The 15,074-nt window shown below is 48.8% G+C and overlaps 1 protein-coding gene across 4 annotated transcripts in view; it reads left to right on the forward strand.

Annotated features, from left to right (window-relative positions):
• Positions 1-13,924, forward strand: part of Pafah2 (platelet activating factor acetylhydrolase 2) — a 34,242-nt gene extending 20,318 nt beyond the window's left edge. For 3 of the 4 annotated variants that reach the window (XM_015485477.2, XM_015485480.2, XM_048816057.1), the window contains 4 exons: positions 1,973-2,064; positions 3,357-3,527; positions 5,572-5,726; positions 10,407-13,924. In XM_015485477.2, the coding sequence (XP_015340963.1) occupies positions 1,973-2,064; positions 3,357-3,527; positions 5,572-5,726; positions 10,407-10,501 (513 nt within the window). In that variant the 3' untranslated portion in view covers positions 10,502-13,924. The remainder of the gene's footprint in view (positions 1-1,972; positions 2,065-3,356; positions 3,528-5,571; positions 5,727-10,406) is intronic. The other variant, XM_048816058.1, reaches the window with a different exon arrangement.
• The last annotated feature ends 1,150 nt before the right edge of the window (positions 13,925-15,074 follow it).

Genomic DNA, 15,074 nt, shown 5'->3' on the forward strand with positions numbered 1-15,074 from the left:
CTTGATTATTTCCTGTGTTGACACATTGGAGACGTAGTCATCCTCCTAAACGGCTGGTGATAGTAGGGACTGCCCCGAGGAGAGCCATTAGGTGTAGTTCTCAGCAGTACAGATGCATGTGTGCTTTGATCCTCCCATCTCCAGTTTTGGGACTTTATCCTGTAACACCTGCCCTCATGAAGTGTGCTAATGTGCAAGTTATTTCTTCCTGTACAGAGTGTAACAGCAAAAGATTGACATTGACGGTAGCTTAAATGTTTACCAGTGACAGAGATGGTTGATAGGCTCTGCAACCTGGCTGTATTGTTTGGATAATGCTCACTGCTACAGCACATAAACCCCATATCTCAGTGGCTTATACTATTGAAATTTATTTTTCTCATATGTAAGTCTATGGGGTACCCCTGAGCAAGAGGTGAATCAGGGATCGAGGCTCCTTTTACCCTAGGATTCTACCATCTCATTTGTAAATCCCAGATTTGTTGTGTACATTAAGCCAACAGAATGGGAGAGGGCAAGGAGGTCCATCTGAGAGGGTTGGTGTGGACCAGCCTTGGGCATGGAGATAGCACTTCTGCTCACATTCTGTTGGCCAGAACTCAGTCGTGAGGCCTCATCTGACTGCTGGGAAATAGTCTAGCTGTGCGTCCAGGAACCGATTTGGTGGTTAGCCAGCTGTCTGTTCCATGGGGAAATAAAATGTAGCTGTAAGAAAGGTTGGGGAAGCTCTTTCTGTGCTGGAATTGCTACACAAAACAGCCTGATACTGAACCATTAGTATAAAAAGAGGGTGACGAATGAATTCCTGTTTGCTTATGCGTGCAGAAAATGTTAGCTGTCTGTGGGAGGAAGTGGGCAACCTGTGGAAAAGGCATGGGGAAAGGAGAGACCCCTCAGTACTTCTGGTTTTCGGAGGCACCTGAAGGTATTGACCTATCTTTTAAAAAGCTGAAAAGTCCACCCAGCACAGTGGCCAAGCTGAAGGTGCTGAGTGAAGGGGAGGATTCCAGCAGGAAGCCTTTGGGTGAGGGAGCAGGCTTCAGGGCAGAGGCTGGGCCACAAAGCCAGAGAAATGTCTGGCCCTCCTCAGCAGGCAGCTGCAGCAGTTTTTTTATATAACCATGCCCTGAAGGCTCATGGGGACAACCAGAAATAGATACTTCCAGATCATGTTAGAATGAACAGATTCTTTCTCTCTTCTTTTGGGCTTTGGATAAAAATCAGGACAGATACTCAAAGAGGAAGTAGAACCTGAGTGGGTGACTGCACAAACAGTCCTTGCTCCAGAGCAAAGTGGAGGTGCCATGGGAACACCCCTGTCCTCCCCTCAGTGTGGTTCAGGGATCCCCAGGACCTGTTCATAAGGCACTGGGGGACGGAGACAGATCTTATTCTCGCCGTGCTCTAAACTGGCGAGCCAGTGTGGAACCTGACAACATATGTCCATTCACTTATTCACAGGTATTTTTTTGTAGTTGTACAAGGACAACATGCCTTTATTTATTTTATTTTTATGTGGTGCTAAGGATCAGTGCCTCACACGTCTGAGCTGCAGCCCCAGCCCCTATTCATAGGTATTTGAATGTCTACCCGATGCCGGATATTGGTAGGTTGGTAGATGGTAAGATTACAGAAATAAAGGTGAGATGAAGCATGGTCCTCAGAACTTCTGCCTGCAGCAGGCCGCTCATGCCCAGCACTGTCTGCCTGCCTCGTAGGCAAGAGGATCTTCTTTTTTTGGTGGTGTGGTGCTAGGATTGGACCCAGCGCCTCATCCACAGTAGGTGAGTGCTCTACCACTGGGTGACACTGCGCCTGCTCCAGCAGGAGGCCCAGTGTGGCTCTGGTGGCCTTCTCTGTGTCAAGCCTCCTCATCCCCTCAGTGGTTCTTCCTCTTGCTGTTGAGGAATTCCTTAAGGGGAAAAAAAAAGTCCCAAATTTCTGGCTTGGCTAAGTTCTGTGCTTCCCTCAGGGCAGCATTGACTTGAGCCGCGTGGCTGTGATGGGACATTCATTTGGAGGGGCCACAGCTGTTCTGGCTTTGGCCAAGGAAGCCCAGTTTCGGTGAGTTTCCCAGCGATGCTCCGGCTCATTCATTCACTGTTGTGCTCATGTATCAGGAAGTGAGTGCTATGTTCTAGGTGTGTTTGTGGGGGGCTGGATATTCAGTGGTTACCAGATCTCTGCCTTCCTGGAATTATGTAGCTGTAGGAGGGGCAGCCTGATGCAGAAGCTAGCAGATAGGGAGGCGCCTAGCACCTGAGTGCAGTGAAGAACATGAAACAGGCTGTTGAGCTGGACATGAAACAGGCTTCTCTGAGAAAGAGACATAAACAAGACGAAAGGCAAAGAGGCCAGCCGTGCAAAGGTCCAGAGGAAAGTCCTCCCCACTAGTGGGAACGACTAAGCAAAGGCCCTGAGGTGGACACATGCTGACTGTATCAGAGTGGGCGGAGCGTAGTGAGGGACAGGCACCGAAGACAGGGGCGAGATGACAGGGCCTTTGGGCCAGGGGAGGGAAGCTTAGATTTTATTCTAAGTTCGAGGGGAGGCTAGTGAAAGATTTTAAACAAACAAACAAACAAACAAAAAATGCATCTTACTTTTAAAAAGTCTGTGGCTACTCTAGCTACTGTGCGAAGGATGGATGGTGTCAGGACCAGACTGAAGGCCAGAGGTGACTGTCAGCGTGAGCTGAGAAGTGAAGGATTTGCGTGAGGGTGGAGGGAGCCGGATGAGAGAAGTGAATGAAACACGGGGTGCACTTTGAGTTTCAGGGTTGAGTGAAGGAGAGGAAGTGGAGACTTTCCTTTGGGTGTCCATCATTTGAGATGGAGAAGATCCAGGTTGGGGTGGTAACTAATCGTAGGGCCATGGTTTTGCCCTCGGCACCGAGGAGGTCTTCCTGACCTCCCCTGCCAGGCCGGCCCTGGGCTCTCCCAGCACCTTTCGAATCGGGGCACTGAGCTGGGTGCCCGCTGCCTTGCCTGTCAGTCTTCCCTGCTGGCCTGGGAGCTTCCTGAACTCAAGCAGAACTCTGTGTCCAGAGCACAGGGTTAAGCACCCAGCAGACGCTCGGTGAGCACTGAATGGGTGAGTGGCTGACTGAAGTGCCATTGTGCATGACTGGAGTCAGTGCCCCGAGAGCAGGTCCAGAGATGGAGGTCTGGTCCTTGCTGTCGGAGAGGATCTTTGGTAACTGGTAAATCCAGTATCCTAACTGAGGGGCCTGGGCCCTGGTACCTCCTCCCTGGCTTCCTGAGTCTTTAGCCCACTGGAGGGAAGCACCCCACCCTCCCCCACCACCCTGACTCTTCTTTCTATGTGGCAGCTCCAAATATCTGGTCCTCTTCCAGATGTGCTGTGGCCTTGGATGCTTGGATGTTTCCTCTGGAGCGTGACTTTTACCCCAAGGCCCGGGGCCCTGTGTTCTTTATCAATGCCGAGAAATTCCAGACAGTGGAGAGCGTCAACTTGATGAAGAAGGTTTGCACCCAGCACAAGCAGTCCAGGATCATAACTGTCCTGTGAGTAAACCCCGTGGGCAGGACCTCATGTCCTCTCCATTGACTCCCTTAATTTCTTCTGGATTGTCTCGTAGTATCTGGAATTAACAGAATACCCGAATAGCTCCTGAATTCCACAATCTTAATTCCTTTATAGTTTCTTCCCATCCCTCTTCTCCACTTAGCTCCACCTACAGGGATTTCTGCAGGAGTTGATCTGACTTTACGACAGGGTTTACCTGGTGCTTTCTGGTAGAAGAGCATTGTGGGATTGCGTGTTGGAGAGGCAGGGGTGTGAGTCTGGGTGGGTTCCAGAGATCTCCGTACCCTTCTTGGAGTTTTGTTGGGTCTTTTGGAGAGTGTCTGTGGGAGACCTTTGACCTTCATCCATTGGAAGTTCCTTAGCACTTGCATGAACATTCGAATCTACAGATGTCACTCTAAAGTGTTCTTTTCCGTGACCTTCTGTATTCCAGCCAAACCACCTTCTCTTCACCTTCACCTCCAGCACCATCAGTTGGTTTTCTCCTGGGAGCCACTTTTCAGGAAGCAAACAATTTCTGGTGACTTAAAAGACAATTGACTATATAGGAGGTGACGAGGACCTTTTCAGAGACAGGACTGAAACCGCCCTGGCTTGATCCTGCCCTGCACGAGCCCAACAGCACACACATCAGGGGTCCCAATTCCCACTTCAGGAATGGGATGTGGCTGTGTGCCCAGACCTTCAGAGTCACTCGGTGGTTGGCATGTCCTGGCGCCAAGCCCCTGAACATCAGTCTGTTGACGGTCGGTGGCTTCTCCCCGGCCTGTCTTGGCCCAGGCTGTTCACTAGGACCAGCCCCTCCTCTTTCATTTTGGTTTCATGGCATTAGAGGGGACAGGACTGCTGGAATGTCTGTCCAGGCCAGACTCCAACATTTGTGACCACTGGGGAGAGGAGGGGAGGGAAGTTGGGACAGGGCATGCAAAGGGGACTTCTGGCGGGTGTTACTTCTTAAACTGCGTGCTGGATACCCAAATATATTATTCTATTCGTTTTTTTGCTCTCTTACCTTAAATAATGCATTTTTTCACATTTAAAAAATTATTTATTTATTTTTAGTTGGACACAATACCTTTGTTTTATTCATTTATTTTTATATGATCCTGAGGATCGAACCCAGGGCCTCGCACGCGTTAGGTGAGTGCTTTGATGCTGAGCCACAACCCCAGCCCTTTTTTCACATTTTTATTGGTGCATATTGATGGGATTTGCTGTTGCATATTTGCACACACACAACATAGCAATATAGTGTGGCCAGTTCACTCCCCGGCATTTTCTCCTTTCTGCCTCCTCCCTCCCACTTCCTGGCCCCTTTTCTCTACAATCTCCCTTGGATTTTCAGGAGATCCACCCCCAATTCTGTTTTTCTTTTTCCTCTTATTTAACATGATGGTCTCTAGTTCAAATAATGCATTTTTTTCCGGTGCTGGGATTAAACCCAGTGCCTCACACATGCCAGGCACACGCTCTACCACTGAACTGCACCCCCAGCCCAAGTAATGCATTTTTAAGAAATCATTTTTTTTTTTTTTGCATGAGATCACACAGAAATGTAGCATTTAAATTTTCCATCCCTCGTTGAATTGAATAGTGAATTTAGTTATGAGTAATTTACCCTAAAATGAACCTTCTAGTAAGGATTTCACCTGTGAATTAAACATATTTAGAGGGCTGGGGGTGGAGCTTGGTGGTAGAGGGCTTCCCTAGCTTGCACAAAGCCCTGGGTTCCACCCCCCTGCACTGCAAAGTGCACAGTTGTGACAGGGAGCTGATGTGTGCGGTGAATGTTTGGCATTGAGGTCTGGTGATAACACCTGGGTTCAAATCCTAGCTCGGTGCCCTGTCCCCTGTGTCACCTTGGGCAGACCACTTCTCACATTCTGTTGAAGGGAAAAATACCTCCTAGACAGAGTTGCTGTGGAAATTATGCATGACGATGCATAGAAGCTTCTCAGACACACAGGTGCTCCGCGGGTGTGCCTCATCTCCAACCCTACCAATGCTTTCCTCTTCCTCTAGTGGTTCTGTTCATCGGAGTCAAACGGACTTTGCTTTTGTGACGGGCAACTTGCTTGTGAAATTCTTATCCACCCAAATCCGTGGGAGCTTGGACCCCTATCAAGGTCAGGAGATTATGGTGCGGGCCATGCTGGCCTTCCTGCAGAGGCATCTTGGTAAGAAGAGAGCTGGGGCCCAGGGGGCAGATGTGGGGTCCCTTAGAATTCACTGCAGCACAGTGATCAGTACGAACATGGCTGAGCCCCAAGACAAGGAGTTACATAACATTGAAGAAAAAGCACGCGCCTGGAGGTTGGGGGACCCCGAGTCTGGCTCTTACTGGTCATTCAGCCTCGCTGAGCCTTGGTTCCTCACTGCAAATAGTGCGCTCACCTCTGCACTCCATCGCCACTGTCCTAACCCAGGCTTATCATCACTAATTTATCTGCATTGCGAGGGAGATTATGATAACTGAGCTAAATGCATGAAAGTTCTTTAAAGAAACCAAGCACAGAAGGATTGTGACTCATGACATAAGTCACTGTCAGCTAATTGGCAAGGCCTTTACGAGCTCTGGTCTCCTCCACCAGAGGGGCTGTCTTCCCCAGGGTGCCATCAAGCCCTCTCTGCCACTGGGAATGTGAATGGTTATAAGGGTTGATTCTAGTCTTTTAGTTGGAAAGACTACAAGTTCACTATCTTACCTTGAGAAAAAAGTGAAATTCATGTAAGGGAGGGCGCCTGGGCCAAGGGGCTAGTGCAGTTACATGAGCCAACGTCACCTGCAGGACTGTCGTCTTGTCCCGTCTGTCTGGCCAGCTCAGCCTCTCTGACCTGTCCTCTCATGATGTCCACGTCTGTTCATCCAGGATGCCTTTTTCTTTCTTCCTGCTGTTTTTTCCTTGTGCTGATGGCGTCCGCTCGTTCATTCCACTCCTCCTACCCCTGGGTCTTTCCTTGTTGGCTCCCACTGCTCTCCGCCATGTTTTTAAAATGTCTTCATCCAGATTCTCAAGAGAGTCAGTTTGATCGCATCAGCATATCTTTGCCTGCCAAGGCACATTGTTGGCCACTGTTCCACCTAGTCCAGGCGTTCCCAAATCAGGTGTCTGATTGGAGGCCACCACCACCTGCCATCAGAAGGGAGCCGGGCTCTGCTGGACTCTTAAGGTTTGAAGCGTTTTCTAAACAAAATGAAGCTTGCTCTTGATCTTGACGGGAGAAGAGAGCTCCCAGGCAGGGAAGGGACGAGAGTCCCATGGGCAGTGGTCTTGATCAGTTTTGAGAAGCTCTCTGGTGTACCTGGAGCTCAGGATAATGAATTGTTGAAATGTAGAGGTAGAGAAGCGGGCAGAGGGCAGATGTAGAGCCCATGCGTTTGCTGAATCAGTTTGGGATTTATCCCACAGGCTAGGAGGAGCCCTTGGTGGTTCTAAGCAGGAGAACGTCACAGTTAGACTTTTAACGTAGTCTGCCTGCTGGAGGCCAGGAGGGCAGGGATGAGTTGAGAGGCAGCGAGCCCAGGTGGAAGGAGCTGGTAAGGTGGTGAGACGGCCTGGGCTGTTCGCTTGGCAAAGAGAAAAGCTTTTTTGGTGGCTGCTCAGTGTGTTGTCACATGGAAACTAAAATAGTCTGCAGGTGGCTCAGCTGCACCTCTAGCTCCTGAAAATACCATTCTGCTGATCCAGGATGTCACCTTCCAGGAAGAAGATGGCTGCTTGCTCTGTGTTCACTGTGCGCCCCCGTCTCCAGCTCCTCAGCCTTCCACCCACTCTCCTGGAGGACTGTTCACACCTTCCCCTTCCTTCCCAAACCCCTGGCACCTCTTGCCTCAGCCTGTCTCTCAGCTCAGCAACTTTGCCTCCCACTTCAAGGCGACTGGAGGCGACTAGCACTTCCTCAGACCCCCGCAGCCCCTCCCCCGGGCCGGCTCTTCTGTCTGCTCAGGGTGGTCACAGCAGCAGCTTGTCCTCTACTTTAGATCATCCTTCTCTACTGGTTTATTTCATGCCAAAGTTTCTTCCTTAAAAACTAAAGAAATGGGGGAGAAAAAAACCTGCCAGTTGCCATGACATATTCCTGTAACCCTAGTGACTTGGGTGCTGAGACAGATTGCAGCTTGAGGCCAGCCTGGGAGACATGAGACCCTGTCTCAAAATAAAAAATAAAGAAAGGCTGAGGACGTGGCTAAGTGGTAGCGAATCCCTGGGTTCAATCCTCAGGACCACAAGTTGAAGTAAAAAAAATAGAAACTCTGGGGCTGGGCTTGTGGCTCAGTGGTGGAGCACCTGCCCAGCATGTGTAAAGTCCTGGGTTCAGTCCCAACACTGCAAAACAAGCAGAAAAGAAAATTATCGGGCTGAGGATGTGGCTCAAGCGGTAGCATGCTCGCCTGGCATGCGTGCGGTCCGGGTTCGATCCTCAGCACCACATACAAACAAAGGTGTTGTGTCCGCCGATAACTGGAAAATAAATATTAAAAATTCTCAAAAAAAAAAAAGAAAATTCTCCCGACTTCAGTATCCCCTCCAGTTATCACCCATTCCCTGTTCCCTCCAACTCTCAGAATGACATCTGTCTTTATTTGTCTAATTCCTTTCTTCTCATTCTCATCTATCTTAAGCACAGTCCTCTCAGGCTTCTGCAGTGCACTCCTTCATCAAAACTGCTGGGGTCAAGGTCCCCATGACCTTCACAATGTCAAATCCTTAGCCAGTTCCTGTTCCTCATCTCACTGCAACTCTGAGCAGCTCAGGGAGGGTTGATAACGCCCTCCGCTGCGGAGGGCTTGCTGCCTTTGCTTCTGGCGCTATAGATTGTCTCCTGTCTTGCTTCCCCCAGCCAGCCTTGCCACTTCCAGGGCTCAGTGCTTGGACCTTGGCTTAATATATTTTCAAAAAATGCCTGATGCTGAGACTTTATAAAGAAAAGAGATCTATTTAGCAGTTATAGTTAGCAGGTATATTTAACAGTTCTGGAGATTGAAGAGCATGGTGCCAGCTCCATCCTTACAGTTAGTTCTTAGGTCAAAGATTGTCACTTCTAGAAGATCTCTCATCCAGTCCCTCAGAAATGGGCTGGGGATGTGGTTCAGTGGTAGAACACTTAACCTAGTATATCTAAGGCCCTGGGTTCAATCCCTAGCACCCCCCACCAACAAAAAGGAATATATGTCACCAGTCCCACAGCCCCATCCTGTCTGTCACCTCTCACCTCAGTTACTGCCAGTCTCCAGCCTGTCCCTCTTTCCCCCCATTGAGTCTTTTCTTAACAGAGCAGCCAGAGTGGTCCTTTTAGGAAGTTAGTCGGATCTTGTCACTCCTTTGCTCTCAATCTAACAATGGCATTTCTCATTCCTTCTGGGCCTGTCTGATGTGACCGTCCTTCCTGGCCTCTGCTCCTACTGCTCTTCCCTTAGCCTACTTCACTCTCACCACATAAACCCTCAGTGTCAGGTACACTCCTGCCTCAGGGCCTTTGCATTGCTGCTCCCTCTGCCTGGAACATTCCTCCCTGATAGTCTCATGGCTCACTCCCACCTCCTTTAAGTCTCCACCTTGACTACCTTTTTTACATCACAGCACCCTCACCTCTGCCCTCAGCCTTGTCCCTCCCCGCATACAGCACTTACTGCCTTTTTACATCCTCCATAATTTATTTTGTTTGAGTCTCTCTCTGCCCACTAGTTGATGAGCTCTCTAAAGACAGGGTTTCTGCCTCTTTTCTCTTGGATGTATTTTAAGCACTAAGAACAGAAGGTGGCACACAGTAGGTGTGTTCAATATTTTTTGAGTTAGTGACTATGTAGCACTGATGTGTTGAGCAATTACTCCATGCCAGGCACTGGATACCCAAAGAGAAATGAGAATGGTCCCTCCCTTTGTCCCGGGTTCTGTTTGTCTTGATCGAGGCACCGTTTGCCCATTCAGCTGAACCCTCCTCCCTTGGCTAAAGAGCTTAGACCCTTTCTTTTTTAAATATTTTTTTAGTTGTAGATGGACAAAATATCTTTATTTATTTTTGTGTGGTGCTGAGATTTGAGCCCAGTGCCTCGCTTGCATGCAAGGCAAGTGATCTACCACTGAGCCACAACCCCAGTCCCAGACCCTTTCTTTTTTTTTCTGGTGCTGGGGATTGAACCCAGGTGTGCACTACCACTGAGCTACACCTCCAGCCCTTTGGACTTTTTTTTGAGACAGGGTCTCACTAAGTTGCTGAGGCTGGCCTTGAACTCGAGATCCTCCTGACTGTTCTTGCCACGTGAGGCCACTCTGCACGTGATCCCAGGGCCGCCTCTGGAGTTAATGCTGCTTTGTGGTATTGCTACTCTGGTGTTAATGCTGCTTTATGGTATTGCTACTCTGTGGCTTCTGCCTGGGATGACGTGGTAGTTGCACCCAGTGGCCATGTACTAGGATCTCTTCTTGTTTAGCAACATCCCTGAGCCTGGAAGCCGACTTTCCATTTTCTCTGCCTTCCTGTCCTGGGTGTAAATTTTGTCTCCAGCTCTTATCAGCTGCAGCTGACCTTGGGCAAATCAGGTTAGCTTCTCAACTATAAAATAGTGCTAACAGTGGCACTTAGCCCATAGGGTGATTGTGAAACACCATTCCCTGGAACGGTTCTGCTTCAGGGTGTATTGCCAGCTGTTACATCATTACTGAGTTGCCACAGATTAAGTCAGTCATTTATAAAGGCACAGAGTGATCGTTACTGCTCCCACCGTCACAACCACCAGCCAGTCCGTCTGGTATCCCAGGTGCTCCTCTCTGGGATGACCCCCGAGTCCCCGAGAGCTCCTTTTTGGCCTCACTTTACAATGATTTGCCTAACCTTCCTCTTCTTTCCCCTTTCAGACCTGAAAGAGAACTATGATCAATGGAACGACCTCATCGAAGGCATTGGACCGTCCCTCATCCCGGGGGCTCCACACCATCTGTCTAGTCTGTAGGCTCAACTGGCCATTTGTAAAAGGTCACTCGAGCTGTGCTTCCCGGGGCCACCCACAGCCTGTCGGAAGGGGTCCACAGGACTCTCTTTCACTGACTGAGAGGATTAATCACCCTGCTGATTGGATAGCTGGGTTCTTTGATCTTGGACTTGTTGATCTTAAACTCACGTTGTGACAGGGATCATTAACTGATGGACAAAGTGATTCTGTGGGACCCTGATGGTGTGGGGAACAAGCAATGGGGGGGTGGGGGGAGCGAGGGGAGAGCCGGGCCCCAGGCTGAGCCCTGTGGAGCCGGGAGGTGAAGACTCAGCCCCTACCCGGCCCAGCCTCCTGCCTCACCTTGGGCCAGTGCTGCTTCCTCTGTGGCAGAGCACAGAGGGAGACCTTCAGGGCTTTCTGCCTGCCTGGCACTTCCTCTCCCCGCCTCTCCACCTTCTCCCTCCCCAGGGCCACTTGGTGACACAGGCACTGTAGGTAATTTTCAAGGATATGGGCCATCACCAGATTTGCCATTTATTTTCAATTTTTCTCATTGCGTGAAGCCTAGTTCTGGGCCTCAGTTATACCTCCAGCCCATGGGAGGCGGGTGGTATTGTTCTGACAGGGAGAGTCTCTGCAGGACAAAGGGGTGCCTCAGAGTTCTGGGTGTTTGAGGGTTTTGCCAGGAAGCAAATGAGCAAGTTGGTTTGGGCAGAGAGGAGAGTAGTGCTGTCACCGTTAGCACAGGACTTGCCACAGAGGGAGGTAGTTTGGTCAGCTCAGACTCCGAGGCCACTCCTAGAGAAGTCTAGGATCAGCTCAGTTTTGCCTGTTACCTCAGATAACTTGAACCACCAACCTGCTCAGAAGCAGGGCGCTTTAGTGGTCTTTCTTCTTTGCCTCAGGATCTGAGGCAAAAAAAAGAAAAAAGATGAAATTTCCTTTCTGTTCCATTTATAATTTGAATGATATCGATACTCACGTTTGCCTAATGATAGATTTGGAATATTCTCTCTCTTTAATCTGCATTAGATCAAGAGGGGGAGCCATCTGGAAGTTACTCTTCCTTCTGTCTTTCTTTGTTCACTAACCACGTGGGCCCTGTGTACAAGTGTTTGTAAGGAAAGGAAGACTCCAAGGCATCTAGTTCATCAGCCTGCAACTCCACCTCCACCTTCACGGCTCCTAGCCTCTGTCCTGGGAGGGGACCCGGAGCAGGCAGGAGCAAAAGGGAAGGGCATCTACACAGTAGTCCAAGTCAAGGGTCACCAAGCAAGCTGGAGGCTGGGCACAGTGGTGCACGCCTGTGGTCCCATGGTCCAGGAGGCTGAGGCAGGAGGATCACGAGTTCAAAGCCAACCTCAGCAACTTAGTAAGACCCTGTTTCAAAAAATAAAAAGGGCTGGGGATGTGGCTCAGGGGTCAAGTGCCCTTGGGTTCAATCCCTGCTATCAAAAAACAGAAAAGCACACTGGAGGATCTGTGAATTTCGTGGCACCCTAGGAGCATCAGGAGGATGTCATTAAGTCCCAGGGATCTGGAGCTATATAGCCTGGTTTGGAGTCCTGGCTCCAACATTGCTAACTGGGTGAATGAGCAGATTTTATTCTCTTCCCAGTCTCAGTTCCTGCATTTCTAAAGTGAGGGTCTGCACTATGAAGAGTTGGAAGGATTAAGTGAGGGGTATATTTAACCCCTGGGTTATTAAAATTTATGTTTCCTACTTTCCAAACACATGAGGGTTTTCTAGCTGTAGGTATTATTTTCTTAATCAGTTGCTTTGTGGTTAGAGAAAATGACCCACATGGTTTACATCCTTCAGCATTTGTTGAAACTTGATTGTTGGCCATGTGTGAGGTGCATTTTGTAAATATTCCGTGCTTGAAAAGACTGGATTCTTTATGTGATGACGCGCTCTTCCTCAACAACGCATCATGGATTTCCTTTCACAAGAGCATATTCAGATACACGGTAGGGCCCTCCAGCCCCCACGTGGGGACCAGAGTCCCTCAGCACTTACAAGATGATCCCTGGACCAGCCCTAAGGAGTTACCACCCAAATGCAGTAGCACTTGAGACCCTGCTTCTACCTAAGACCCATAAGTAATACAGGTATGTTTTGCAAAGCCCTCAACAGAAGGTCTGGGACCTCTCAGGAGAAAGGAATGGTTAGAAACGGGACCCTCTTCTCCATTCAGTTCAGCTATGACTCATTGGATTAGGTAGATTTTCCATCTAGGTTAAAATTACCCATTAAGCCACAGCATGTAATATTGACTCTTAGGAATGGGCATACCAAAGAGAACACCACTTCTTAGAGTGAACTGACCCATTTAATCTTTTAGGATTGTGTTAGGATAGACTAGATGATATGGTGCTAACAAGCAGCGCCCCCAAAAGCAATGAAAGTTCGTTTCTTGCCCTTGCTGCTTGTCCTCTGTGGGTCAGCTGTAGGCTCAGCTCAGTGTCATTTTTATCCTTATTCTGGGACCCAGGTGGATGAAGCACCTACCAGCTCCAAAAGCTTCTATCTAGAAGTGACACAGTTACCATTCATGTATTGTAAGTCAGAGTCCATTATCTGGCCATTCATAGGACCTCCTGCCATTCCAAGAGAGCCCAGATATCAGGGACCAGGTCTCATGTCAGAGCGGAGGAGACCTCTGGTCTCTGGGTGGTGGGTGTATTTGCACCTGCCCTCCAGCTCCCAGCAGCTGTCCTTTTAGTCCTCTTGATGGCTTTTCAGAGTTTGCGTTCTCTCCTGTGGTCTTGCTGCCAGTTGTCACTCTTCCAAGCCTTTAATGTGCCAGCCACTAGCAGCCTCCCTCTTCACATCAAATTTGTGACTCCTTATGTCCGTGGGCTGAGAAATCAGCCACGTTATTTGAAACTGTGCATCAAGGAAAGCTGGACAGTCACAGAGGCTTTAGGGACCCTTCTACAACCAAGCCTGTTTCCTGTACCTCAGGGGCTTTGTGGTCCCTCTGACTGCCGGGGAGGGATATCACGAGGCCTTTTGTCATTTGTTCTGCTTTTGGGTTAGCTGTGTCCCATCACAGCCGGATGCAAAGGCCAAGTGTCACTGGCCATAGCTGTGTGGCAGAATGACAGTGATGATCACAGTAATCACAGCCAGTGTTTCTCGAGCCCTGCCGTGTGGCAGGGACTGCACTTGGTGCTCTGAATGCATCCTGTACTTCTCACCGTAACCCCACGAGGTCAGGGGCATGAGCTTCATCTTACGCACAAGGAAACAAGCTTAGAGAAGCGATTTCATGACCGGAGCAACAATTTGGCAAAAGTGGGTCTTGGCATCAAAATCCAAGCTTCCCGTCACTGAGTCATAGTAATAGTACCTAAGAGACATACCTGGTTTTGCACTTGCTTTGGTTTCTTCAGACTGTCAGAGTATGGGCAATAAAACTTCATGATAGATTGAAATGTCAGGATCTCTGGCGATGTCTATGGCCCATATTGAGTTTCAGTGATAACTTTAGTGCTATTGAAAAGGGGGTTGGGGAGAGAACTGAGCCTCATGAGAACTCTGTAAGTCAGAGTCCATCTTCTGGCCTGTTGGTTTGATAAACCTGGAATGCAGGATTAAGAATGTGGGCTTCAGGGCTGGGCTTGTGGCTCAGTGGTAGAGAGCACTTGCCTTGTACATGTGAGACACTGGATTCAATCCTCAGCACCACATATAAATAAATAAAGGTATTGTGTCCATCTACAACTAAAAATTTTTTTAAAGAATGTTGTCTTCAAACTAAGCATGGTGGTGCACATCTGTAATCCCAGTAACTCAGGAGGCTGAGGCAGAAGAATTGCAGGTTCACAGCCAGCTTCAGTAATTTGGTGAGGCCCTAAGCAACTTAGTGAGACCCTGTCTCAAAACGCTCGGGGCTGGGGATATGGCTCAAGCAGTAGCGCGCTCGTCTGGCATGTGTGCGGCCTGGGTTCGATCCTCAGCACCACATACAAAGATGTTGTGTCCGCCGAAAACTAAAAAATAAAATATTAAAAAATTCTCTCTCTCTCTTTAAAAAACAAACAAACAAACAAACAAAAAAAACGCTGGGATGTGGCTCAGAGCCCCTGGGGTTAAAGCCCCAGTACAAAAAAAAAAAAAAGGAACATGGTCTTCAAAGTCAGCCCACTCTAACACTGTTAGCCTGTCACAGAATGCTTCTTTATCAACTTAACGTGACTTTGTGTGTGTGTGTGGTGTTGGGGACTGAACCCAGGAGTGCTCTACACTGAGGTACATCTCCTGCCCCTTTTTATTTGAGACAGGCTCTTCCTAATTTGCAGAGGCTGACCTTGAACTTGCAATCCTCCTGCCTCAGCCTCCCAAGTAGCTAGAAATACCTGCTGTAAAATGCAAATCATAACAGTATCTCATCATATGATGTGATCATTAAACAAAGTAATGCATAATAATTACTCAGCATAGTGGCTGTATTAAGGGCTCAATATACATTCACTCTTACTAGTGTGGTTTCATTTGGTCCTCCTTACAGATCTGACAGGTTAGGTGTAATTTGCCCTAAATGGTCCCGCTGATCTTGGGTTAATTTCTCATTCTTGTATCTAA

The sequence above is a fragment of the Marmota marmota genome, unplaced genomic scaffold, assembly GCF_001458135.2.
Source record: "Marmota marmota marmota unplaced genomic scaffold, marMar, whole genome shotgun sequence".
NCBI classification, from domain to species: Eukaryota; Metazoa; Chordata; class Mammalia; order Rodentia; family Sciuridae; genus Marmota; species Marmota marmota.